Source organism: Rhinatrema bivittatum, unplaced genomic scaffold (assembly GCF_901001135.1).
Source record: "Rhinatrema bivittatum unplaced genomic scaffold, aRhiBiv1.1, whole genome shotgun sequence".
Classification (NCBI taxonomy): Eukaryota; Metazoa; Chordata; class Amphibia; order Gymnophiona; family Rhinatrematidae; genus Rhinatrema; species Rhinatrema bivittatum.
In genome coordinates, this window is record NW_021820864.1 from 17112 (window position 1) to 44559 (window position 27448).

Sequence of the window (27448 nt, forward strand, 5' to 3'; positions counted from 1 at the left end):
TGAGGGCCAGAGGCAGCCCACACTGGCCTGGATCTCCTATCAGAACGGAAACGAGAATGGGTCTGAAAAAACCTTTTTGCCTTAGGCCTGTCCTCGGGTAACCGTAGCGGCTTATTCTCCCCGAGCGACTGAATCAGCTGCTTGAGGTCTTCCCCAAACAACAGACGACCCTTGAACGGCAAAGAGTCTAACTGCATCTTGGAGGAGACGTCCACTGACCAATTACACAACCACAGCAATCTTCTGGCCACGACAGCTGAAGCCATAGCTCTGGAGGATGTTTGCACCAAATCATAGAGGGCACCTGCTCCAAATGCAACTGCCACCTCTATTCGCTCTGCACTGTCTGCTTGCTCTCCCGACTTCGGGAAGAGGTCCTGCAGCTGCTGCACCCAATGGAGACAAGCCCACTGCATACAGCTTGAGCAAATCGCAGCACGCAAAACCCAGTGCAGAGACCTCAAAAATCTGCTTGAGGTTAACTTCCAGCTTGCGGTCTTGCATATCTTTCAATGAAACAGAACCCACAACGGGAATAGTGATCCTCTTAGTAACTGCGGACAACACCACATCAACCCTAGGAAGGACAAAACACTCCAAGTCCTCCTCTGGAAGTGGATAGAGCTTCCCCAAGGTCCTACCCACCTTCAGCGAAGCATCAGGCGTCCCCCAGTCTGCTTCCACAAACTTCCTAACCGACTTATGGTAAGGGAAGAAAACCGGGTGACCTCTCACCCCATCCAGGACGGGATCCGCCCATTCTAAATCCGGGTCACTTTGGGGCATCTTAACACCCAACACCTGAAAGGCTAAAGGCAAGAAACATAGAAACATAGAAATGACGGCAGAAGAAGACCAAACGGCCCATCAAGTCTGCCCAGCAAGTTACGCACTTTATCCATTTTTTTCCCCCTTTTTCTCTCTCCCACCTGTTACTATTGGCTTCCAGTACCCTCCAGCCCTAATTCCCCTCCACCCAATTTAGAGAGCAGCGCCGTATCTGCATCCAAGTGACATCCAGCTCAATTAGGGGTAGCGAGCTCTGTAACAAGCAGGCCACACCCCTGCCCCGTACTCTTACCCACCCCTGTTTTTATTTTTTGTTTTGTTTTGTTTTGTTTTTTTTTTTGGAGATAGCAGCCCTCCATCCTTCCGCTCCGTGAAGGTGGAACACCAACTACTGGCCACTGGCATCCCGCTCCGTGAATGCCGCTGTGGCTACTAGGGATGTGAATCGTTTTAGGACGATTAAAATTATCGTCCGATAATTTTAATATCGTCTTAAACCGTTATGGAACACAATACAATACAGATTCTAACGATTTATCGTTATAAATCGTTAGAATCGTGAGCCGGCACACTAAAACCCCCTAAAACCCACCCCCGACCCTTTAAATTAAATCCCCCACCCTCCCGAACCCCCCCCAAATAACTTAAATAACCTGCGGGTCCAGCGGCGGTCCGGAACGGCAGCGGTCCGGAACGGGCTCCTGCTCCTGCATCTTGTCGTCTTCGGCCGGCGCCATTTTCCAAAATGGCGCCGAAAAATGGCGGCGGCCATAGACGAAAAAGATTGGACGGCAGGAGGTCCTTCCGGACCCCCGCTGGACTTTTGGCAAGTCTCGTGGGGGTCAGGAGGCCCCCCACAAGCTGGCCAAAAGTTCCTGGAGGTCCAGCGGGGGTCAGGGAGCGATTTCCCGCCGCGAATCGTTTTCGTACGGAAAATGGCGCCGGCCATACGCGTATGGCCGGCGCCATTTTCCGTACGGAAAATGGCGCCGGCAGGAGATCGACTGCAGGAGGTCGTTCAGCGAGGGTTCCGGCGCCTCGCTGAACGACCTCCTGCAGTCGATCTCCTGCCGGCGCCATTTTCCGTACGGAAAATGGCGCCGGCCATACGCGTATGGCCGGCGCCATTTTCCGTACGAAAACGATTCGCGGCGGGAAATCGCTCCCTGACCCCCGCTGGACCTCCAGGAACTTTTGGCCAGCTTGTGGGGGGCCTCCTGACCCCCACGAGACTTGCCAAAAGTCCAGCGGGGGTCCGGAAGGACCTCCTGCCGTCCAATCTTTTTCGTCTATGGCCGCCGCCATTTTTCGGCGCCATTTTGGAAAATGGCGCCGGCCGAAGACGACAAGATGCAGGAGCAGGAGCCCGTTCCGGACCGCTGCCGTTCCGGACCGCCGCTGGACCCGCAGGTTATTTAAGTTATTTGGGGGTGGGGGATTTAATTTAAAGGGTTGGGGGTGGGTTTTAGGGGGTTTTAATGTGCCGGTTTTTCGATTTTTCGATTTTTTAACGATTTTTCACGATTTTTCACGATATTTTACCCCCCCAAACGGCAACAATACGATTCCCTCCCCCTCCCAGCCGAAATCGATCGTTAAGACGATCGAGGACACGATTCACATCCCTAGACTGGCTACACAAGTACATGCGGAATTTAGAGTTCGGCACCTTACCAAACGTTTACAGCATGGAGCACAGATTCAAAGGGGGCTGGCAAGTCAGCCCTGTGTTTAAAAATCCCACCCCCTCCTCACTGAGTGCCATTCTGACTGTGGGAGGTGCCAAAGGCGTTGCTGCGCGGGGGAAAGCACTGATTTTTCAATGCAAATTGGCTAACATTGGCTGCCTAAGTCAAGACGATCAAATGACAGGTCGGCTTTTGACTCCCTGAATTTAGGGAAATTTCAGCCACAACTTTGCACAGCTCAAAATTTGGCTGTTTACTAACTAAGGTTTAGCGGATGATCATAGACATTCTTAGAATAGATAAAAATGACCTCCTAGTATATATCAGGACCCATCAAGATGTCTTTTCAAGCACCACATACAAAGTCAATCATCAAACACAATAAATCACATTCTCCTGAAGCAATCGTGGCACGCGTGACATTATACCTCTAATGCCCAGAGCAGCAGCTCCCAACTCCAGGAATCCTCCAAGCGTGGAGACTGACTGCCCTGATACCACCAGGCGGAAGTACTAAATGTGTCATTTACTTCTAATTTATTGGACTGATAAAAATAAAATAAACTGCACAAATGGAATTCATCTCAAGGGTATTCAAAAGCATTCATGAGACATTGAATCTCCCAGATCTGTCACTGACCTGCCACTTTCACTGCATAGAAGACAGAATCACGTCCAGTGTCACAGACAAACTCTCCCGAGTCCTGCGTCCTCGCTGCGGGAATAACCAGCCTATGATGGACTCCTTCACTCTCCACTCTCAGGCCTTCATTCAGCTCCACCTCCACACCATCCTTGTACCAGTGCACCAGGGCACTGCCTCGTGACAGCTCACAGCTCAGTACCACAGGCTCCCCCGTCAGGTACTCATGGACAGCATCATCATTGGTATTCACAATTCTCACGGGCGGATCTGCAAATCCAAAAACACAAACAGGAGAGGCAGAGTGAAACTGGAAGGGAATACCTGTTCCATGCCAACAGCCATAATCAGGCTGGCACTGCCCAGAGTCACCAGTGAGGACCAGTCTGGCACTGCCCTGCACCTCTATTCATAATCAGGCTGGCACTGCCCAGAGTCACCAGTGAGAACCAGTCTGGCACAGCCCTGCACCTCTATTCATAATCAGGCTGGCACTGCCCAGAGTCACCAGTGAGAACCAGACTGGCACTGCCCTGCACCTCTATTCATAATCAGGCTGCACTGCCCAGAGTCACCAGTGAGGACCAGACTGGCACTGCCCTGCACCTCTATTCATAATCAGGCTGGCACTGCCCAGAGTCACCAGTGAGAACCAGTCTGGCACAGCCCTGCACCTCTATTCATAATCAGGCTGGCACTGCCCAGAGTCACCAGTGAGACCCAGTCTGGCAGTGCCCTGCACCTCTATTCATAATCAGGCTGGCACTGCCCAGAGTCACCAGTGAGAACCAGTCTGGCACTGCCCTGCACCTCTATTCATAATCAGACTGGCACTGCCCAGAGTCACCAGTGAGAACCAGTCTGGCACTGCCCTGCACCTCTATTCATAATCAGGCTGGCACTGCCCAGAGTCACCAGTGAGGACCAGACTGGCACTGCCTTGCACCTCTATTCATAATCAGGCTGGCACTGCCCAGAGTCACCAGTGAGAACCAGACTGGCAATGCCCTGCACCTCTATTCATAATCAGGCTGGCACTGCCCAGAGTCACCAGTGAGAACCAGTCTGGCACAGCCCTGCACCTCTATTCCTAATCAGGCTGGCACTACCCAGACTCACCAGTGAGAACCAGTCTGGCACTACCCTGCACCTCTATTCATAATCAGGCTGGCACTGCCCAGAGTTACCAGTGAGAACCAGACTGGCACTGCCCTGCACCTCTATTCATAATCAGGCTGGCACTGCCCAGAGTCACCAGTCAGAACCAGTATGGCACAGCCCTGCACCTCTATTCATAATCAGGCTGGCACTGCCCAGAGTCACCAGTGAGAACCAGTCTGGCACAGCCCTGCACCTCTATTCATAATCAGGATGGCACTGCCCAGAGTCACCAGTCAGAACCAGTATGGCACAGCCCTGCACCTCTATTCATAATCAGGCTGGCACTGCCCAGAGTCACCAGTGAGAACCAGTCTGGCACAGCCCTGCACCTCTATTCATAACCTGGATAGCACTGACCAGAGTCACCAGTGAGAACCAGACTGGCACAGCACTGCATCTCTATTCATAATCAGGCTGGCACTGCCCAGAGTCACCAGTGAGAACCAGTCTGACACAGCACTGCATCTCTATTCATAATCAGGCTGGCACTGCCCAGAGTCACCAGTGAGAACCAGTCTGACACAGCCCTGCACCTCTATTCATAACCTGGATAGCACTGACCAGAGTCACCAGTGAGAACCAGACTGGCACAGCACTGCATCTCTATTCATAATCAGGCTGGCACTGCCCAGAGTCACCAGTGAGAACCAGTCTGGCACAGCCCTGCACCTCTATTCATAATCAGGATGGCACTGCCCAGAGTCACCAGTGAGAACCAGTCTGACACAGCACTGCACCTCTATTCATAATCAGGCTGGCACTGCCCAGAATCACCAGTGAGAACCAGACTGGCACAGCCCTGCACCTCTATTCATAATCAGGCTGGCACTGCCCAGAGTCACCAGTGAGAACCAGTCTGGCACAGCCCTGCACCTCTATTCATAACCTGGATAGCACTGCCCAGAGTCACCAGTGAGAACCAGACTGGCACAGCACTGCAGCTCTATTCATAATCAGGCTGTCACTGCCCATAGTCACCAGTGAGAACCAGTCTGGCACAGCACTGCAGCTCTATTCATAATCAGGCTGTCACTGCCCAGAGTCACCAGTGAGAACCAGACTGGCACAGCCCTGCACCTCTATTCATAATCAGGATGGCACTGCCCAGAGTCACCAGTGAGAACCAGTCTGACACAGCACTGCACCTCTATTCATAATCAGGCTGGCACTGCCCAGAGTCACCAGTGAGAACCAGACTGGCACAGCCCTCCACCTCTATTCATAATCAGGATGGCACTGCCCAGAGTTACCACTGAGAACCAGACTGGCACTGCCCTGCACCTCTATTCATAATCAGGCTATTCATATTCAGAGGGAAGTAACTTTCACTGCCTGAATCTGTGATTGATGCTGACAGAGGGAAGTCCCTTTCACTGCCTGAATCTGTGATTGATGCTGGCAGAGGGAAGTCACTTCCACTGCCAGTAACTGTGATTGATGCTGACAGAGGGAAGTCACTTTCACTGCCTGTAACTGTGATTGATGCTGACAGAGGGAAGTCACTTTCACTGCCTGAACTGTGATTGATGCTGACAGAGGGAAGTCACTTTCACTGCCTGTAACTGTGATTGATGCTGACAGAGGGAAGTCACTTTCACTGCCTGTATCTGTGATTGATGGTGAAAGAGGGAAGTCACTTTCACTGCCTGTAACTGTGATTGATGCTGACAGAGGGAAGTCACTTTCACTGCCTGTAACTGTGATTGATGCTGACAGAGGGAAGTCACTTCCACTGCCTGTAACTGTGATTGATGCTGACAGAGGGAAGTCACTTTCACTGCCTGTATCTGTGATTGATGCTGACAGAGGGAAGTCACTTTCACTGCCTGTAACTGTGATTGATGCTGACAGAGGGAAGTCACTTTCACTGCCTGTAACTATGACTGATGCTGACAGAGGGAAGTCACTTTCACTGCCTGTAACTGTGATTGATGCTGACAGAGGGAAGTCACTTTCAGTGACTGTAACTGTGATTGATGCTGACAGAGGGAAGTCATTTTCACTGCCTGTAATTGACTTACAGAAAGAGAGGGAGAGCGAATGTCAAAGGTAGTTCTTCAGTTTGATAATTTGGATTATTAACCGTCCTTTCCCAGCGCTAGGAATTTGAGGAAGTTTTGTTGTTTGTTGAGCAGAATTTAAACTTTAGATGTTCTGACACCACAGAAGTCCAACATTACAGTAAAACGAAAAATATTAATCAACTGAACCAAGACTGTGATTTTCTAAACTGAGTCCTGATTTCCTGTGCAAGCCGGAGTGACATTGAAGCTGTCACACTCACACTGACCTGCCACTTTCACTGCGTAGAAGACAGAATCATCTCCAGTGTCACAGACAAACTCTCCCGAGTCCTGCGTCCTCGCTGCGGGAATAACCAGCCTATGATGGACCCCTTCACTCTCCACTCTCAGGCCTTCATTCAGCTCCACCTCCACACCATCCTTGTACCAGTGCACCAGGGCACTGCCTCGTGACAGCTCACAGCTCAACACCACAGGCTCCTCCGTCAGGTACTCATGGACAGCATCATCATTGGTATTCACAATTCTCACGGGCGGATCTGCAAATCCAAAAACACAAACAGGAGAGGCAAAGTGAAACTGGAAGGGAGTACCTTAGAATATAAGAACATAAGAACCTGGCAAGTACCCAAAAACTAAGTCTATTCCATGTAACCATTGCTAATGGCAGTGGCTATTCTCTCAGGGGCAGATTTTAAAAGCCCTGCTCACGTAAATCCGCCCGGATTTACGCGAGCAGGGCCTTGCGCGCCGGCGCGCCTATTTTCCATAGGGCTGCCGGCGCGCGCAGAGCCCCGGGACTCGCATAAGTCCCGGGGTTTTTTGTCGGGGGCATGTCGGGGGCGGGGCCGATCGACGCGGCGTTTTGGGGGCGGGATGCGGCGTTTCGGAGGCGGGCCCGGGGGCATGGTTTCGGCCCAGGGCGGTCCGGGGGCGTGGCCATGCCCTCCGGAACCGCCACCGGGTTGCGTCTCGGCGCGCCAGCGGCCCACTGGCGCGCGTGGATTTACGTCTCCCTCTGGGAGGCATAAATCTGTGGACAAAGGTAGGGGGGGGTTTAGATAGGGCCGGGGGGGGGGGTGAGTTAGGTAGGGGAAGGGAGGGGAAGGTGAGGGGAGGGCGAAAGAGAGTTATCTCCGAGGCCACTCCGATTTCGGAGCGGCCTCGGAGGGAACGGAGGCAGGCTGCGCGGCTCGGTGCGCGCCGGCTGCCCAAAATCGGCAGTAGCCCTGGGAGACTTGTCCTCAGTGTGAGAGGACAATACATCACCTGGAGAGCAGGTCCTTGCTACAGGATCACTTCCTGCTGTACCAGAGTGATGTTCTCTGATACACAGACATAAGGGGAAAAGCACAGGACTGCTTCTACGGCCAAGTCCTTTAGCAAGGCAGGTCAAGCAGCACTGTCTGAAATTTGAAGAAAGCTCATCAACCCTGTAAAAAATGTTAATAGCTAAAATTTTTATTGATATCATAAGATTTGGGGATAACTTCACAGTGTAGTTAAATCACAAGCAGATTGTGATAAATTGCAGGAAGACCTTGTGAGACTGGAAAATTGGGCATCAAAATGGCAGATGAAATTTAATGTGGACAAGTGCAAGGTGATGCATATAGGGAAAAATAACCCATGCTATAATTACACAATGTTGGGTTCCATATTAGGTGCTACAACCCAAGAAAGAGATCTAGGCGTCATAGTGGATAACACATTGAAATCGTCAGCTCAGTGTGCTGCAGCAGTCAAAAAAGCAAACAGAATATTGGGAATTATTAGAAAGGGAATGGTGAATAAAACGGAAAATGTCATAATGCCTCTGTATCGCTCCATGGTGAGACCGCAGCTTGAATACTGTGTACAATTCTGGTCGCTGCATCTCTAAAAAGATATAATTGTGATGGAGAAGGTACAGAGAAGGGCAACCAAAATGATAAGGGGAATGGAACAACTCCCCTATGAGGAAAGACTAAAGAGGTTAGGAGTTTTCAGCTTGGAGAAGAGACGGCTGAGGGGGGATATGATAGAGGTCTTTAAGATCATGAGAGGTCTTGAACGAGTAGATGTAACTCAGTTATTTACACTTTCGAATAATAGAAGGACTAGGGGGCATTCCATGAAGTTAGCATGGGGCACATTTAAAACTAATCGGAGAAAGTTCTTTTTTACTCAACGCACAATTAAACTCTGGAATTTGTTGCCAGAGGATGTGGTTAGTGCAGTTAGTGTAGCTGGGTTCAAAAAAGGTTTGGATAAGTTCTTGGAGGAGAAGTCCATTAATGGCTATTAATCAAATTTACTTAGGGGCGGATTTTAAGAGCCCTGCTCGCCTAAATCCGCCCAAAACCGGGCGGATTTAGGCGAGCAGGGCCCTGCGCGCCGGGAAGCCTATTTTACATAGGCCTACCGGCGCGCTCAGAGCCCCGGGACTCGCGTAAGTCCCGGGGTTCTCCGAGGGGGGCGTGTCGGGGGGGGGCCCGGTCGTCGCGGCGTTTCGGGGGCGTGTCGGCAGCGTTTTGGGGGCGGGTACGGGGGCGTGGCCACGGCCCGGGGTGGTCCGGGGGCATGGCCACGCCCTCCGTACCCGCCCCCAGGTCGCGGCCCGGCGCGCAGGAGGCCCGCTCGCGCGCGGGGATTTACGCCTCCCGGAGGGAGGCGTAAATCCCCGGAGAAAGGTAAGGGGGAGGTGTAGACAGGGCCGGGCGGGTGGGTTAGGTAGAGGAAGGGAGGGGAAGGTGAGGGGAGGGCGTTAGAGGATTCCCTCCAAGGCCGCTCTGATTTCGGAGCGGCCTTGGAGGGAATGGGGGTAGGCTGTGCGGCTCGGCGCGCGCCGGCTATACAAAATCCATAGCCTTGTGTGCGCCGATCCAGGTTTTTAGTAGATATGCGCGGCTCCGCGCGTATCTGCTAAAATCCAGCATACTTTTGTTTGCGCCTGGAGCGCAAACAAAAGTAGGCTATTCGCGCTCCTTTTAAAATCCGCCCCTTAGGGAATAGCCAATGCTATTAATTGCATCAGTAGCATGGGATCTTCTTAGTGTTTGGGTAATTGCCAGGTTCTTATGGCCTGGTTTGGCCACTGTTGGAAACAGGATGCTGGGCTTGATGGACCCTTGGTCTGACCCAGCATTGTAATTTCTTATGTTCTTATGAATATGCACCTCATCATCTTCTTTTTTTAGGACGGCCCTTAATGCTTCTTCTCTACCCCACGTCCTTTGCAATTCAGGTGCCTGGATATTATTTTTGACAAAGAACTCCTCCTCCCCTTTTTCTGTCTTTCTTTAACAAGTTATAGCCCGGGATGGCCGTATCCCTCTTATGAGACTGAGTGAACCACGTTTATGTAAGAGCAGCAAAGTCCACGTCCTCCTCCAGCACTGGGGCCTGCAGGTCCGGGATTGTATAGTCCTGACTACGAGCATTGGTAGTCATCGCTTCCTAGTCACCTGTTCTGCTTGTTTGAACTGATTCATTTTGTTATTGTCTCTTCCCTCTTCCTGTTTTGCTTGGGTGTGACCTGCCAGATTCGTTGGCCACCTCCTGCCACCCCGCTCCCTAGTTTAAATGCTTGGATCTGAATTTTTCCCTTAGCATCCACAGAGAAATGGAGGCCGTCCCTACCACATAATATCTGGCCCCAGCCCTCAGTGTCTCCAAAGCACCAGGTAATGAGTCAGACATCGACATTATCTGATGCCATGGCCTTTCCTTTCCTTTTCCATGAACAGCTAATAGTTTGAAAAGGAACCTAGCCCTTGCCATGTGTCGAATCCTCTCCCCTAGATTTTGGAAATCTTCCTGCAATTTACGGACACTGTTTCCAGCGCGGTCATTGGTCCTCAGATGGATGATAATATTTCTTGCTTTGATAATCGTGTCCGCTACCTGGTTTGCATTTCTATTAGCTGAGGATCCTGTTGTGTTCCCATCAGAACGAGTTCCCAAATTGCTTGCGTCTCCCAGCAGAAGCTGCTTTCTGTTACCACATTTGATCCTGTTGATGGGTGACCATTTCCCTTTCAGACGTAACTTAGTATCAGTGCAGAAAAGGCATTACGTAAGGCTAACAGCAGGGAGAGCTATTCTGGCAGAGGCCACTGAATCCCGCATGTCTGACGTCTCTGAGGGACTGGGGATGGATACTCAGGAGGCTTCCGAGATGGGGAATCTGGGGGTCTCAGAGTCACAGGCTTCTTCTGCCAGAGCCCACTATAAATCATTGGTTGTGCATCAAGTGAAAAAATACTTCCTACCATATTTTTTTTAAAAGTGCCAGTTGCCAGTTTCATGAAGCGTTCCCTAGTCCCAGTGTTTAAGAACATAAGATGCCACGGGTCCATCAAGCCCAGCATCCTGTTTCCAACAGAGGCCAAACCAGGCCATAAGAACCTGGCAAGTACCCAAACACTAAGGGGTAGATTTTAAAAGAAGCGCGATCAGCCTACTTTTGCTTGCGCATCAGACTCAAGCAAAAGTACGCTGGATTTTAGTGGATATGCGCGGAGCCGCGCGTATCCACTAAAATCCTGGATCGGCGCGCGCAAGGCTATGGATTTTGTATAGCCTGCGTGCGCCGAGCCGCGCTGCCTCCCCCCGTTCCCTCCAAGGCCGCTCCGAAATCGGAGCGGCCTCGGAGGGAACTTTCCTTTGCCCTCCCCTCACCTTACCCTCCCTTCCCCTACCTAACCCACCCACCCGGCCCTGTCTAAACCCCCCCCCTTACCTTTGTCGGGGGATTTACGCCTCCCGGAGGGAGACGTAAATCCCCGCGCGCCAGCGGGCCTGCTGCGCGCCGGGCCGCGACCTGGGGGCGGGTACGGAGGGCGCGGCCACGCCCCCGGACCGCCCCGGGCCGTAGCCACGCCCCCGTACCCGCCCCCAAAACGCTGCCGACACGCCCCCGAAACGCCGCGACGACCGGGCCCGCCCCCGACACGCCCCCCTCCGAAAACCCCGGGACGTACGCGAGTCCCGGGGTCTGCGCGCGCCGGTAGGCCTATGTAAAATAGGCCTACCGGCGCGCAGGGCCCTACTCGCGTAAATCCGCCCGGTTTTGGGCGGATTTACGCGAGCAGGGCTCTGAAAATCCACCCCTAAGTCTATTCCATGTAACCATTGCTAATGGCAGTGGCTATTCTCTAAGTGAACTTAATAGCAGGTAATGGACTTCTCCTCCAAGAACTTATCCAATCCTTTTTTAAACCCAGCTATACTTACTGCACTGACCACATCCTCTGGCAACAAATTCCAGAGCTTTATTGTGCGTTGAGTGAAAAGGAATTTTCTCCGATTAGTCTTAAATGTGCCCCATGCTAACTTCATGGACTGCCCCCTAGTCCTTCTATTATCCGAAAGTGTAAATAACCATTCGCTATCTATCCATTCCACCCCACTCATGATTTCATAAATCTCAATCATATTCCCTCTCAGTCATCTTTTTACAAGTTAATCAGCGTACCCTTTCTCTATAAGAGAGCATTTCCATCACCTTTTTCATTTTGTTGCCCTTCTCTGTACCTTTTCTATGTCTTCTTTGAGATGGGGTGATCAGAACTGCACACACTACTCAAAGTGTGATCGCACCATGGATCTATGCAAGGGCATTAAGATATTCTCAGTTTTGTTCTTTATTCTTTTCCAAATAATTCCTAACATCTATTTGCCTTTTTGACTGCCTCCACATACTGAGCTGAAGATTTCAAAAACATAAGACTTACCATTCTGGATCAGACCAAGAGTCCATCTGTCCCAGTATCCTGTTTCCAACAGAGGCCAATCCAGGTCACAAGTACCTGGCAGGATCCCAAGGGGTAGAGAGATTCCCTGCTGCTTATTCCAGGGAGAAGCAGTGGATTTCTGCAACTCCATCTTAATAATGGTTAATGGACTTTTCCTCCAGGAACTTGTCCAAACATTTTTTTAAACACAGCTACACTAATAGCTTCCACCACATCTTCTGGCAATGAATTTCAGAGCTTAATTATGCATTGAGTAAAGAAAATATTTTCTTTTATTAGTTTTAAATGTACTAACTAGTAATTTCATTGTGTGTACTCTTGTCTTTGTACCTTTTAAAACTGATTAAACTGATTAATGTTTACTCGTTCCATTCCTCTCATGATTTTAAACACCTCTATCATATCCCCCCTCAGCCGCCTCTTCTCCAAGCTGAAAACTCCTAACCTCTTTAGTCTTTCCTCATAGGGGATCTTTTCCATCCCCTTATCATTCTGGTCGCCCTTCTCTGTACCTTTCTCTGTTTTTCTTTCTGAGATGGGATGATCAGAACTGCACACAATACTTGAGGTGTGGTCGCACCGTGCATCTCTACAAAGGCTTCATAATATTCTCAGTCTTGTTCTCTTTTCCTTTCCAAATAATTCCTCACATTTTGTTTGCCTTTTTGACCTGCGCACAGTGAGCCAAAGATTTCAAAGTATTGTCTTTTCCTGAGTGGTGACTCCTAACAAGGAACTTACACTACCTGAATGTAATCTGCTTTGAAGTAGCTGAAAAGAGAAATAGAAATCAAATAAATAAGCCCTGCATCGTGTGCGTTATTTTCCCTTCGTGCATTCCTTGGCACTTGTCCATGTTAAATTGCATCTGGCGTTAGAAGCCCGGCCTCCAGGCTCAGAAGCTCCTTCTGCAGTTCTTCACAATGACTTGAAATAATTTCGTGTCATCTGCAAATGTGGCCACCCTCTTCCGGATCCCAGCACAGCGCTGCACTAAGGAGCCTGCATTACAGCTGATCCCGTCGCAGCCGTAGGGTTATCTGGGGTCACAATGGGGAACAGATGTGAAACCGAACATGAAGCAGCTGCACTGCCTGCCAATGGCCCAGAGGGCTCAGTTTAGAATGAAAGCTGTTTGTGTCCAGCAGAGAGAATATCTGATGGTGAACCAAGGAGATGATTGTGATCACAAGCTCAGCAATCGTCTGATGTCCCTCCCGTGGAAGAGCTTAGACTGGCGAGTACTACAGAGAAAGCTGTTTCAAGGAACGGACCAGAGATGTGGAAGAGGCTTCCCTTGGGACTGTGCATGGAAAATGACAACAAGGTTTTCAGAAATAAATGACAATCATGCAGGCTTACCTGGAATGATCCACAGCATTACATGGTTAGGGTATTAGGATCACGCTCTTGTATTTTAATGATTTGTTTTAATTTTCTTTGTACTGTACATTGTCACCCGCACTGAACTTTGGAGATTTTATGGGTTATAAAATGTTAAAAATACATAACTAAATGACCTTTCTCCATTAGGAAAACTGGCCATTCAGTCCCAGCCTCTGTTTCCTGTCTTTTATCCAATCCCAGGAGTCTGTCTTCAGGGACTTCTGACTTCTGACAGCTCAGCTCTGTCCGGGGGTTTATTTACACCTTTAATAAAATCTTGTAAGTTGATCAGGCAAGGCCTCCCTTTGCAAAAACCATGTTGGCTCTCCCCCATTAAACCGTGTTATTTGTGTGGTCAGAAATTTTGTTTTTAAAAATTGACCTCAGGCTCTCCGGTCCGTTTCCTGGTTCCCCCCGGAGCCTTTTTTAAAAACGGGCATCACATTTCTCATTGCTCAGCCTTCAGACTTCTGGCAGGTTGCAAATCACCAGAAACAGGACTGCAACTTCCTGTCTGAATTCCTGCACAACACTGGGGTGAATACCATCCAGTCCCAGGGATTTGCTAGTCTTTAGTCTGCCAGTCAGATTGATTGCATCCTCCAGTTTAACAGTGATTTTGTTTACTCACCATCACCATCCAAAAATGTTTCCGGTGTGGGCAAGACCCTGATATCTTCTTCATTAAAGACAGAGGCAAAGAAATCATTTTGTTTTTCTGCTATTTCTTGTCTTTCCTCAACACCCTTGCTTATCTAGCAGCCCAACTAATTCTCTCACACCCTTTCTGCTTCACATTTACTCGAAAAAAAACTTTTATTACCTGTTCTTACCTCTATGTCAAGCTTCTTTTCAAATTCTCTCTTAGCCTGCTTAATTTCTTTTTCACGTTTCTTACCATTGCTTATTCTCTCCCTAATTTCCTCATTTGGGTCTGCTTTCCATTTATTGAATTATACCCTTATCACTGCTTGCAACTGTAGCTGTCACCAACAGACAAGAGTCCCTGTCACTGATTAAAAGTGACTTTCATGAGCACACAGGACTCTCTGTTACTGATTATGTCACGGATGTGAACTTTAGGCTGAGGGTGAGTTGGCGCAATCCACATGGAGAAGCCCTGCAGGTCCCCACCATCAGCAGGCAGAGGCCCAACTGCAGCTTTGCCAATGGAAGCCCACGTTGAGCCCTTGGGAGCCGTGGCCAGCAAGTCTTAAGTGCGGGCCTCTGTGAGGCTGTTGAAATGAAGTTGTTGCAGGCCAGCAAGAAGAAGGAAGCGAAATCAGACAAGCAGTGGTGGGGGCAGGTGGTGTTCAGGCACTGACGTGGTCCAGGCAGTGGTGGGGGCAGGCGGCGTTCAGGCACTGACGTGGTCCAGGCAGTGGTGGGGGCAGGCGGTGTTCAGGCACTGACGTGGTCCAGGCAGTGGTGGGGGCAGGCGGCGTTCAGGCACTGACGTGGTCCAGGCAGTGGTGGGGGCAGGCAGTGTTCAGGCACTGACGTGGTCCAGGCAGTGGTGGGGGCAGGCAGCGTTCAGGCACTGACGTGGTCCAGGCAGTGGTGGGGGCAGGCGGTGTTCAGGCACTGATGTGGTCCAGGCAGTGGTGGGGGCAGGCGGCGTTCAGGCACTGACGTGGTCCAGGCAGTGGTGGGGGCAGGCGGCGTTCAGGCACTGACGTGGTCCAGGCAGTGGTGGGGGCAGGCGGCGTTCAGGCACTGACGTGGTCCAGGCAGTGGTGGGGGCAGGCGGTGTTCAGGCACTGATGTGGTCCAGGCAGTGGTGGGGGCAGGCAGCGTTCAGGCACTGACGTGGTCCAGGCAGTGGTGGGGGCAGGCGGCGTTCAGGCACTGACGTGGTCCAGGCAGTGGTGGGGGCAGGCAGCGTTCAGGCACTGACGTGGTCCAGGCAGTGGTGGGGGCAGGCGGCGTTCAGGCACTGACGTGGTCCAGGCAGTGGTGGGGGCAGGCAGCGTTCAGGCACTGACGTGGTCCAGGCAGTGGTGGGGGCAGGCAGCGTTCAGGCACTGACGTGGTCCAGGCAGTGGTGGGGGCAGGCGGCGTTCAGGCACTGACGTGGTCCAGGCAGTGGTGGGGGCAGGCGGTGTTCAGGCACTGATGTGGTCCAGGCAGTGGTGGGGGCAGGCAGCGTTCAGGCACTGACGTAGTCCAGGCAGTGGTGGGGGCAGGCAGCGTTCTGGCACTGACGTGGTCCAGGCAGTGGTGGGGGCAGGCAGCGTTTCAGGCACTGACGTGGTCCAGGCAGTGGTGGGGCAGGCAGCGTTCAGGCACTGATGTGGTCCAGGCAGTGGTGGGGGCAGGCGGTGTTCAGGCACTGACGTGGTCCAGGCAGTGGTGGGGGCAGGCGGCGTTCAGGCACTGACGTGGTCCAGGCAGTGGTGGGGGCAGGCAGCGTTCTGGCACTGACGTGGTCCAGGCAGTGGTGGGGGCAGGCAGCGTTCTGGCACTGACGTAGTCCAGGCAGTGGTGGGGGCAGGCAGCGTTCTGGCACTGACGTGGTCCAGGCAGTGGTGGGGGCAGGCAGCGTTCAGGCACTGACGTGGTCCAGGCAGTGGTGGGGCAGGCAGCGTTCAGGCACTGATGTGGTCCAGGCAGTGGTGGGGGCAGGCGGGTGTTCAGGCACTGACGTGGTCCAGGCAGTGGTGGGGGCAGGCGGCGTTCAGGCACTGACGTAGTCCAGGCAGTGGTGGGGGCAGGCAGCGTTCTGGCACTGACGTGGTCCAGGCAGTGGTGGGGGCAGGCAGCGTTCAGGCACTGACGTGGTCCAGGCAGTGGTGGGGGAAGGCAGCGTTCAGGCACTGACGTGGTCCAGGCAGTGGTGGGGCAGGCAGCGTTCAGGCACTGACGTGGTCCAGGCAGTGGTGGGGGCAGGCAGCGTTCTGGCACTGACGTGGTCCAGGCAGTGGTGGGGGCAGGCAGCGTTCAGGCACTGACATGGTCCAGGCAGTGGTGGGGGCAGGCAGCGTTCAGGCACTGACGTGGTCCAGGCAGTGGTGGGGGCAGGCAAGCGTTCAGGCACTGACGTGGTCCAGGCAGTGGTGGGGGAAGGCAGCGTTCAGGCACTGACGTGGTCCAGGCAGTGGTGGGGGCAGGCAGCGTTCAGGCATTGACGTGGTCCAGGCAGTGGTGGGGGCAGGCAGCGTTCAGGCACTGACGTGGTCCAGGCAGTGGTGGGGGCAGGCAGCGTTCAGGCACTGACGTGGTCCAGGCAGTGGTGGGGGCAGGCAGCGTTCAGGCACTGACGTGGTCCAGGCAGTGGTGGGGGCAGGCGGCGTTCAGGCACTGACGTGGTCCAGGCAGTGGTGGGGGCAGGCGGTGTTCAGGCACTGACGTGGTCCAGGCAGTGGTGGGGGCAGGCAGCGTTCAGGCACTGACGTGGTCCAGGCAGTGGTGGGGGCAGGCAGCGTTCAGGCACTGACGTGGTCCAGGCAGTGGTGGGGGCAGGCGGCGTTCAGGCACTGACGTGGTCCAGGCAGTGGTGGGGGCAGGCGGCGTTCAGGCACTGACGTGGTCCAGGCAGTGGTGGGGGCAGGCGGCGTTCAGGCACTGACGTGGTCCAGGCAGTGGTGGGGGCAGGCGGCGTTCAGGCACTGACGTGGTCCAGGCAGTGGTGGGGGCAGGCGGCGTTCAGGCACTGACGTGGTCCAGGCAGTGGTGGGGGCAGGCTGTGTTCAGGCACTGACGTGGTCCAGGCAGTGGTGGGGGCAGGCGGCGTTCAGGCACTGACGTGGTCCAGGCAGTGGTGGGGGCAGGCGGCGTTCAGGCACTGACGTGGTCCAGGCAGTGGTGGGGGCAGGCGGCGTTCAGGCACTGACGTGGTCCAGGCAGTGGTGGGGGCAGGCGGCGTTCAGGCACTGACGTGGTCCAGGCAGTGGTGGGGGCAGGCGGCGTTCAGGCACTGACGTGGTCCAGGCAGTGGTGGGGGCAGGCAGGGCACAATCAGAAAGGGAGGCAGCCAGTGGTCAGAGGCAGCTGGAAGTCAAACAGCATCAAGGTCCAAACCGAAATCAAAGCCAGGAGTCCAATCCAAATGAGACGAAGAAAGAGGGATGAGGAAGCACAGGAGCAGGACGAGAAACTGAAGACAGGCAAAGAGGAAACTGACCAGGAAGACAAGGAGACAGAAGACAAACCTGACTGCCAGGGCTCAGGAGCAGGACACAGGAGCACAGGAAGACGCACAGAGGAGACAGGAACCAGGAATCAGGAAAGCAGAGTCCAAGCACTACTCCACTGGATTCGACCGATTGCAGGGGCATAGAGGAGGTGTCCTCACTGGCTTAAATAGTGGAGTCCCCGTGACATCATCAGGGAGCGACAGCCATGACTTCCTGCCATTGGCCCTTTAAGGGGACAGGATCGTGGCAGATGCACAGCTAGGATGGCCCGGGACAGAGGCGGCGTCAGAGGCTGGCTGAGCTCGTGGCAGGCTGAAGCCAGTGAATTGGGAGGCCTTCCCCAACGTCTGTGGAAACCGGCCCAGGTCCAGGGCTGGAGATAAGAGTGGTGGACCAGGGGATGAGTTCCCAGACCGCCAAACACATCAGATTAACTGTGTCTGACACCAGTAGACAGGAGTACTGGTCAGCGGCCGCAACTGATGCTAAGAGACGGGAATCCCCGTCACCGTGTAACCGAGACTGACGCCGAGAGACGGGAATCCCCGTCACCGTGTAACCGGGACTGACGCCGAGAGAAGGGAATCCCCGTCACCGTGTAACCGGGACTGACGCCGAGAGACGGGAATCCCCGTCACCATGTAACCGGGACTGACGCCGTGAGAAGGGAATCCCCGTCACCGTGTAACCGGGACTGACGCCGAGAGAAGGGAATCCCCGTCACCGTATAACCGGGACTGACGCCGAGAGACGGGAATCCCCGTCACCGTGTAACCGGGACTGACGCCGAGAGACGGGAATCCCCGTCACCGTGTAACCAAGACTGACGCCGAGAGACGGGAATCCCCGTCACCGTGTAACCGGGACTGACGCCGAGAGAAGGGAATCCCCGTCACCGTGTAACCGGGACTGACGCCGAGAGACGGGAATCCCCGTCACCGTGTAACTGGGACTGACGCTGAGAGAAGGGAATCCCTGTCACCATGTAACCGGGACTGACGCTGAGAGACACTAACTCCTACAGATGGCAGTCACTGTGACTGACACAAGCAGACTGTATCAGTGACTAATGTCGAGTGACAGACATTGCAAGAGCAAGCAGAGGACTGGAGGGACTCTCACTGACACCCATAGACAGGAGGCGCTCTCACTGCCTGTAGCTGCGATTGCTATTGATTATACTGAGACTGATACACCAGACAGGACTCCTGGTCACTGATTTTCTGTAACTGACACCTACACAGGGTTTTCCTTTTGAATGCTTTAGAGTTAGTGATGATTGCCTAGTGATTTTGTCCCAGTCACTACAACAGACCATAACTATGACTGAAAACCACAAATGTGAGATGATTTCACTCCTTGATCCCAGGCACTGATTTTCTAAACTGAGTCCTGATTTCCTGTGCAAGCCGGAGTGACATTGAAGCTGCCACACTCACACTGACCTGCCACTTTCACTGCGTAGAAGACAGAATCATCTCCAGTGTCACAGACAAACTCTCCCGAGTCCTGCGTCTTCGCTGCGGGAATAACCAGCCTATGATGGACCCCTTCACTCTCCACTCTCAGGCCTTCATTCAGCTCCACCTCCACACCATCCTTGTACCAGTGCACCAGGGCACCGCCTCGTGACAGCTCACAGCTCAACACCACAGGCTCCCCCGTCAGGTACTCATGGACAGCATCATCATTGGTATTCACAATTCTAACGGGCAGATCTGCAAATGGAAAAACACAAACAGGAGAAACAAAGTGAAACTGGAAGGGAATACCTGTTCCATGCTAAGAGTCATAATCAGGCTGGCACTGCCCAGAGTCACCAGTGAGGACCAGACTGGCACTGCCCTGCACCTCTATTCATAATCAGGCTGGCACTGCCCAGAGTCACCAGTGAGAACCAGTCTGGCACTGCCCTGCACCTCTGTTCATAATCAGGCTGGCACTGCCCAGAGTCACCAGTGAGAACCAGTATGGCACTGCCCTGCACCTCTATTCATAATCAGGCTGGCACTGCCCAGAGTCACCAGTGAGAACCAGTTTGGCACTGCCCTGCACCTCTATTCATAATCAGGCTGGCACTGCCCAGAGTCACCCGTGAGAACCAGTCTGGCACTGCCCTGCACCTCTATTCATAATCAGGCTGGCACTGCCCAGAGTCACCAGTGAGAACCAGTATGGCACTGCCCTGCACCTCTATTCATAATCAGGCTGGCACTGCCCAGAGTCACCAGTGAGAACCAGTCTGGCACTGCCCTGCACCTCTATTCATAATCAGGCTGGCACTGCCCAGAGTCACCAGTGAGAACCAGTCTGGCACTGCCCTGCACCTCTATTCATAATCAGGCTGGCACTGCGCAGAGTCACCAGTGAGAACCAGACTGGCACTGCCCTGCACCTCTATTCATAATCAGGCTGGCACTGCCCAGAGTCACCAGTGAGGACCAGACTGGCACTGCCCTGCACCTCTATTCATAATCAGGCTGGCACTGCCCAGAGTCACCAGTGAGAACCAGACTGGCACTGCCCTGCACCTCTATTCATAATCAGGCTGGCACTGCCCAGAGTCACCAGTGAGAACCAGTCTGGCACTGCCCTACACCTCTATTCATATTCAGGCTGGCACTGCCCAGAGTCACCAGTGAGAACCAGTCTGGCAGTGCCCTGCACCTCTATTCATAATCAGGCTGGCACTGCCCAGAGTCACCCGTGAGAACCAGTATGGCACTGCCCTGCACCTCTATTCATAATCAGGCTGGCACTGCCCAGAGTCACCAGTGAGAACCAGTCTGGCACTGCCCTGCACCTCTATTCATAATCAGGCTGGCACTGCCCAGAGTCACCAGTGAGAACCAGTCTGGCACTGCCCTGCACCTCTATTCATAATCAGGCTGGCACTGCGCAGAGTCACCAGTGAGAACCAGACTGGCACTGCCCTGCACCTCTATTCATAATCAGGCTGGCACTGCCCAGAGTCACCAGTGAGGACCAGACTGGCACTGCCCTGCACCTCTATTCATAATCAGGCTGGCACTGCCCAGAGTCACCAGTGAGAACCAGACTGGCACTGCCCTGCACCTCTATTCATAATCAGGCTGGCACTGCCCAGAGTCACCAGTGAGAACCAGTCTGGCACTGCCCTACACCTCTATTCATATTCAGGCTGGCACTGCCCAGAGTCACCAGTGAGAACCAGTCTGGCAGTGCCCTGCACCTCTATTCATAATCAGGCTGGCACTGCCCAGAGTCACCAGTGAGAACCAGACTGGCACTGCCCTGCACCTCTATATTAATAATCAGGATGGCACTGCCCAGAGTCACCAGTGGGAACCAGTCTGGCACAGCCCTGCACCTCTATTCATATTCAGGCTGGCACTGCCCAGAGTCACCAGTGAGAACCAGTCTGGCAGTGCCCTGCACCTCTATTCATAATCAGGCTGGCACTGCCCAGAGTCACCAGTGAGAACCAGTCTGGCACAGCTCTGCACCTCTATTCCTAATCAGGCTGGCACTGCCCAGAGTCACCAGTGAGAACCAGTCTGGCACTGCCCTGCACCTCTATTCATAATCAGGCTGGCACTGCCCAGAGTCACCAGTGAGAACCAGACTGGCACAGCCCTGCAGCTCTATTCATAATCAGGTTGGCACTGCCCAGAGTCGCCAGTGAGAACCAGACTGGCACAGCCCTGCACCTCTATTCATAATCAGGTTGGCACTGCCCAGAGTCGCCAGTGAGAACCAGACTGGCACAGCCCTGCACCTCTATTCATAATCAGCATGGCACTGCCCAGAGTCGCCAGTGAGAACCAGACTGGCACAGCCCTGCATCTCTATTCATAATCAGGCTGGCACTGCCCAGAGTCACCAGTGAGAACCAGACTGGCACTGCCCTGCACCTCTATTCATAATCAGGTTGGCACTGCCCAGAGTCGCCAGTGAGAACCAGACTGGCACAGCCCTGCAGCTCTATTCATAATCGAGAGAGAGAGAGAGAGAGTGAGCCAGTTTGACATTCTACGTGACACCTACGAACAGAACAGTGGTCTCATGTGAAGATTTGATGACCTTCGGAGTGAGGAAACTCACTCCAAGATGAGATTTGGGCAATGTTCTCTCAACCTAGCTTGATGGACTCTCTACCTGGGTAATATCAAGCTAGGTTGAGAGAACATTGCACAAATCTCATCTTAGGGTGAGTTTCCTCTCTCCGTCTGTCCTCAGATCTTCACAAGAGACGACTGTTCTGTTCGTACGTCTCACGTTGAATGTGAAAGTGGCCCCTAACCCCCTACACTAATACCTAACCCTTACCTCGAGTTACTAGGTGGGCCTATCATAGGGATACAAATACCTATCTATGGGCCTCTGAAATTATTAACAATGGTCCCCCAGTGGTTGAATACAGGAAATACAACAGGTCTGGCACTCATCCCAGAATCTAAAAAGGTTATGCTCTAATTAGTACAAATTGCGATAAATGATTTATTAGTATAAAACACACCTCTTTTGCTATCGCATGGAGTACTTACAGCATTTTGATAAATCCAGGCCTTAATTTGCATTTTTGACAAGAATGAATGAAAAACTGATTTATGTTTACTCGTTCCATTCCAGTCATTATTTTATAGACCTCTATCATATCCCCCCTCAGCCGTCTCTTCTTCAAGCTGAACAGCCCTAACTTCTTTAGTCTTTCCTCATAGGGGAGCTGTTCCATCCCCTTTATCATCTTGTACTTTTTCTAATCGTGCTATATCTTCCTTGAGATGTGGTGACCAGCACAGATGTGGTACACATGTTTATGATTATCTGTTCTACAGATTGTCTGTGCTTTACTTCCAGTCCCATTACCTGACACTTGCACTGTGAACGTCAGGGTGTCATGTACTGCATCACAAATATACATCCCTGAGTGCTCAGGGCGGGAGCAGGCGATCAGCAGGTTTCTCTTCCTGCCCTCTGACTGGATGGAGATGTCATCACCTGGAAGAACTTCCTGACCGTCCCGGAACCAGCGGACCAGTGCCTCGGGTCTGGAGACCTCACATTCCAGGAGCAAGAACTGACCTGAGACCAGGGTCTTCCTGCACTGCTCTTCTGGGATCTGCGTGATGCTGACCTGAGGGGCTGAGAATAAGAGGCTCTGTCACTGATTAACTGTGACTGTCACCAACAGACGAGAGACCCCGTCACTAACACCCACAGACAGTCACTGAGACTGACACACGAGCCCTGTCACTGATTAACTGTGACTGTCACCAACAGACAAGAGACCCCGTCACTAACACCCACAGACAGTCACTGAGAGTGACACACGAGGCTCTGTCACTGAATAACTGTAACTGTCACCAACAGACAAGACTCCTCGTCACTAACACCCACAGACAGTCACTGAGACTGACACACGAGCCCTGTCACTGAATAACTGTGACTGTCACCAACAGACAAGAGACCCCGTCACTAACACCCACAGACAGTCACTGAGAGTGACATACGAGCCCTGTCACTGAATAACTGTGACTGTCACCAACAGACAAGAGACCCCGTCACTAACACCCACAGACAGTCACTGATACTGACACACGAGTCCTGTCACTGATTAACTGTGACTGTCACCAACAGACAAGAGACCCCATCACTAACACCCACAGACAGTCACTGAGAGTGATACATGAGGCTCTGTCACTGAATAACTGTAACTGTCACCAACAGACAAGACTCCTCGTCACTAACACCCACAGACAGTCACTGAGACTGACACACGAGCCCTGTCACTGATTAACTGTGACTGTCACCAACAGACAAGAGACCCCGTCACTAACACCCACAGACAGTCACTGATACTGACACACGAGTCCTGTCACTGATTAACTGTGACTGTCACCAACAGACAAGACCCCATCACTAACACCCACAGACAGTCACTGAGAGTGACACACGAGCCCTGTCACTGAATAACTGTGACTGTCACCAACAGACAAGAGACCCTGTCACTAACACCCACAGACATTCAATGAGACTGACACACGAGCCCTGTCACTGAATAACTGTGACTGTCACCAACAGACAAGACCCCGTCACTAACACCCACACAGTCACTGAGACTGACACACGAGCCCTGTCACTGATTAACAGTGACTGACACCAACAGACAAGAGACCCCGTCACTAACACCCACAGACAGTCACTGATACTGACACACGAGCCATGTGACTGATTAACTGTGACTGACACCAACAGACAAGAGACCCCGTCACTAACACCCACAGACATTCACTGAGACTGACACACGAGCCCTGTCACTGATTAACTGTGACTGCCACCAACAGACAAGACTCCTCGTCACTAACACCCAGAGACAGTCACTGATCCTTCACACGAGCCCTGTCACTGAATAACTGTGACTGTCACCAACAGACAAGAGACCCCATCACTAACACCCACAGACATTCACTGAGACTGACACACGAGCCCTGTCACTGATTAACTGTGACTGCCACCAACAGACAAGACTCCTCGTCACTAACACCCACAGACAGTTACTGAGTATCACACAAGAGCCCTGTCACTGATTAACTGTGACTGCCACCAACAGACAAGACTCCTCGTCACTAACACCCACAGACATTCACTGAGACTGACACACGAGCCCTGTCACTGATTAACTGTGACTGCCACCAACAGACAAGACTCCTCGTCACTAACACCCACAGACAGTTACTGAGTCTCACACACGAGCCCTGTCACTGATTAACTGTGACTGCCACCAACAGACAAGACTCCTTGTCACTAACACCCACAGATAGTCACTGATATTGACACACGAGCCCTGTCACTGATTAACTGTGACTGTCACCAACAGACAAGTCTCCTCATCAGTATCACCCACAGAGTAGACAGTTACTGAGTCTCACACACGAGCCCTGTCACTGATTAACAGTGACTGACACCAAGAGACAAGAGACCCTGTCACTAACACCCACAGTCACTGAGTCTCACACACGAGCCCTGCCACTGATTAGCTGTGACTGTCACCAACAGACAAGACTCCTCGTCACTAACACCCACAGTCACTGAGTCTCAAACATGAGCCCTGTCACTGATTAACTGTGACTGTCACCAACAGACAAGACTCCTCATCACTAACACCAAAAGACAGTCCCTGAGACTGACCCATGAGGCCCTGTCAGTGATAAGAACATAAGAACATGCCGTACTGGGTCAGACCAAGGGTCCAACAAGCCCAGTATCCTGTTTCCAATTGAGGCCAATCCAGGCGACAAGTACCTGGCAATTACCCAAAAACGAAGCATGTCCCACGCTACTGATGCAATTAATAGCAATGGCTATTTTCTAAGTAAATTTGATTAATAGCAGGTAATGCACTTCTCCTCCAAGAACTTATCCAATCCTTTTGTAAACACAGCTATACTAACTGCACTAACCACATCCTCTGGCAAAAAATTCCAGAGTTTAATGGAGCGTTGAGTAAAAAAGAACTTTCACTGCCTGTAACTGTGATAGATGCTGACAGAGGGAAGTCACATTCACTGCCTGTAACTGAGATAGATGCTAACAGAGGGAAGTCACTTTCACTGCCTGTAACTGTGATACATGCTGACAGAAGAAAGTCACTTTCACTGCCTGTAACTGTGATTGATGCTGACAGAAGAAGTCACTTTCACTGCCTGTAACTGTGATTGATACTGCCAGAGGGAAGACACTTTCCCTGCCTCTAACTGTGATTGATGCTGACAGAGGGAAGTCACTTTCCCTGCCTGTAACTGTGATTGATGCTGACAGAGGGAAGTCACTTTCACTGCCTGTAACTGTGATTGATGCTGACAGAGGGAACTCACTTTCACAGCCTGTAATTGTGATTGATGCTGCCAGAGGGAAGTCACTTTCACTGCCTGTAACTGTGATTGATGGTGAAAGAGGGAAGTCACTTTCCCCGACTGAAACTGTGATTGATGCTGACAGAGGGAACTCACTTTCACTGCCTGTAACTGTGATTGATGCTGACAGAGGGAAGTCACTTTCACTGCCTGTAACTGTGATAGATGGTTAAAGGGGGAAGTCACATTCACTGCCTGTATCTGTGATTGATGGTGAAAGAGGGAAGTCACTTTCACCGACTGTAACTGTGATTGATGGTTAAAGAGGGAAGTCACTTTCACCGGCTGTAACTGTGATTGATGCTGATAGATGGAAGTCACTTTCACCGGCTGTAACTGTGATTGATGCTGACAGAGGAAAGTCACTTTCACCGGCTGTAACTTTGATTGATGCTGACAGAGGGAAGTCAATTTCACTGCCTGTAACTGTGATTGATGCTGAAAGAGGAAAGTCACTTTCACCGCCTGTAATTGTGATTGATGCTGAAAGAGGGAAGTCACTTTCACTGCCTGTAACTGTCATTGATGCTGACAGAGGGAAGTCACTTTCACTGCCTGTAACTGTGATTGACGCTGACAGAGGGAAGTCACTTTCACTGCCTGTATCTGTGATTGATGCTGAAAGAGGGAAGTCACTTTCACTGCCTGTATCTGTGATTGATGCTGAAAGAGGAAAGTCACTTTCACTGACTGTAACTGTGATTGATGGTTAAAGAGAGAAGTCACATTCACTGCCTGTATCTGTGATTGATGGTTAAAGAGGGAAGTCACTTTCACTGGCTGTAACTGTGATTGATGCTGACAGAGGAAAGTCACTTTCACTGACTGTAACTGTGATTGATGGTTAAAGAGAGAAGTCACATTCACTGCCTGTATCTGTGATTGATGGTTAAAGAGGGAAGTCACTTTCACCGACTGTAACTGTGATTGATGGTTAAAGAGGGAAGTCACTTTCACTGGCTGTAACTGTGATTGATGCTGACAGAGGGAAGTCAATTTCACTGCCTGTAACTGTGATTGATGCTGACAGAGGGAAGTCACTTTCACTGCCTGTAATTGTGATAGATGCTGACAGAGGGAAGTCACTTTCACTGCCTGTAACTGTGATTGATGCTGACAGAGGGAAGTCACATTCACTGCCTGTAACTGAGATGGATGCTAACAGAGGGAAGTCACTTTCACTGCCTGTAACTGTGATTGATACTGACAGAGGGAAGTCACTTTCCCTGCCTGTAACTGTGATTGATGCTGACAGAGGGAAGTCACTTTCCCTGCCTGTAAATGTGATTGATGCTGACAGAAGGAAGTCACTTTCACTGCCTGTAACTGTGATTGATACTGACAGAGGGATGTCACTTTCACTGCCTGTAACTGTGATTGATGCTGACAGAGGGAAGTCACTTTCCCTGCCTGTAACTGTGATTGATACTGACAGAAGGAAGACACTTTCCCTATCTGTAACTGTGATTGATGCTGACAGAGGGAAGACACTATCCCTGTCTGTAACTGTGATTGATGCTGACAGAGGTAAGTCACTTTCACTGCCTGTAACTGTGATTATTGCTGAGAGAGGGAAGTCACTTTCCCTTCCTGTAACTGTGATTGATTCTGACATAGGGAAGTTACTTTCCCTGCCTGTAACTGTGATTGATGCTGACAGAGGGAAGTCACTTTCACTGCCTGTAACTGTGATTGATGGTTAAAGGGGGAAGTCACATTCACTGCCTGTATCTGTGATTGATGGTGAAAGAGGGAAGTCACTTTCACCGACTGTAACTGTGACTGATGGTTAAAGAGGGAAGTCACTTTCACCGGCTGTAACTGTGATTGATGCTGATAGATGGAAGTCAATTTCACCGGCTGTAACTGTGATTGATGCTGACAGAGGGAAGTCACTTTCACCGGCTGTAACTTTGATTGATGCTGACAGAGGGAAGTCACTTTCACCGCCTGTAATTGTGATTGATGCTGAAAGAGGGAAGTCACTT

General features: G+C 51.8%; 1 protein-coding gene across 1 annotated transcript in view; it reads right to left on the reverse strand.

The window, feature by feature from the left end:
• The window catches only part of LOC115082242 (obscurin-like protein 1), a 65417-nt gene that overhangs the window by 6764 nt on the left and 31205 nt on the right, over nucleotides 1-27448 (reverse strand). Inside the window, exons 7-10 of the mRNA XM_029586490.1 lie at nucleotides 22414-22689; nucleotides 19011-19283; nucleotides 6572-6844; nucleotides 3118-3390 (exon numbers count right to left, since the gene is read on the reverse strand). Of these exons, the coding sequence (XP_029442350.1) occupies nucleotides 3118-3390; nucleotides 6572-6844; nucleotides 19011-19283; nucleotides 22414-22689 (1095 nt within the window). The remainder of the gene's footprint in view (nucleotides 1-3117; nucleotides 3391-6571; nucleotides 6845-19010; nucleotides 19284-22413; nucleotides 22690-27448) is intronic.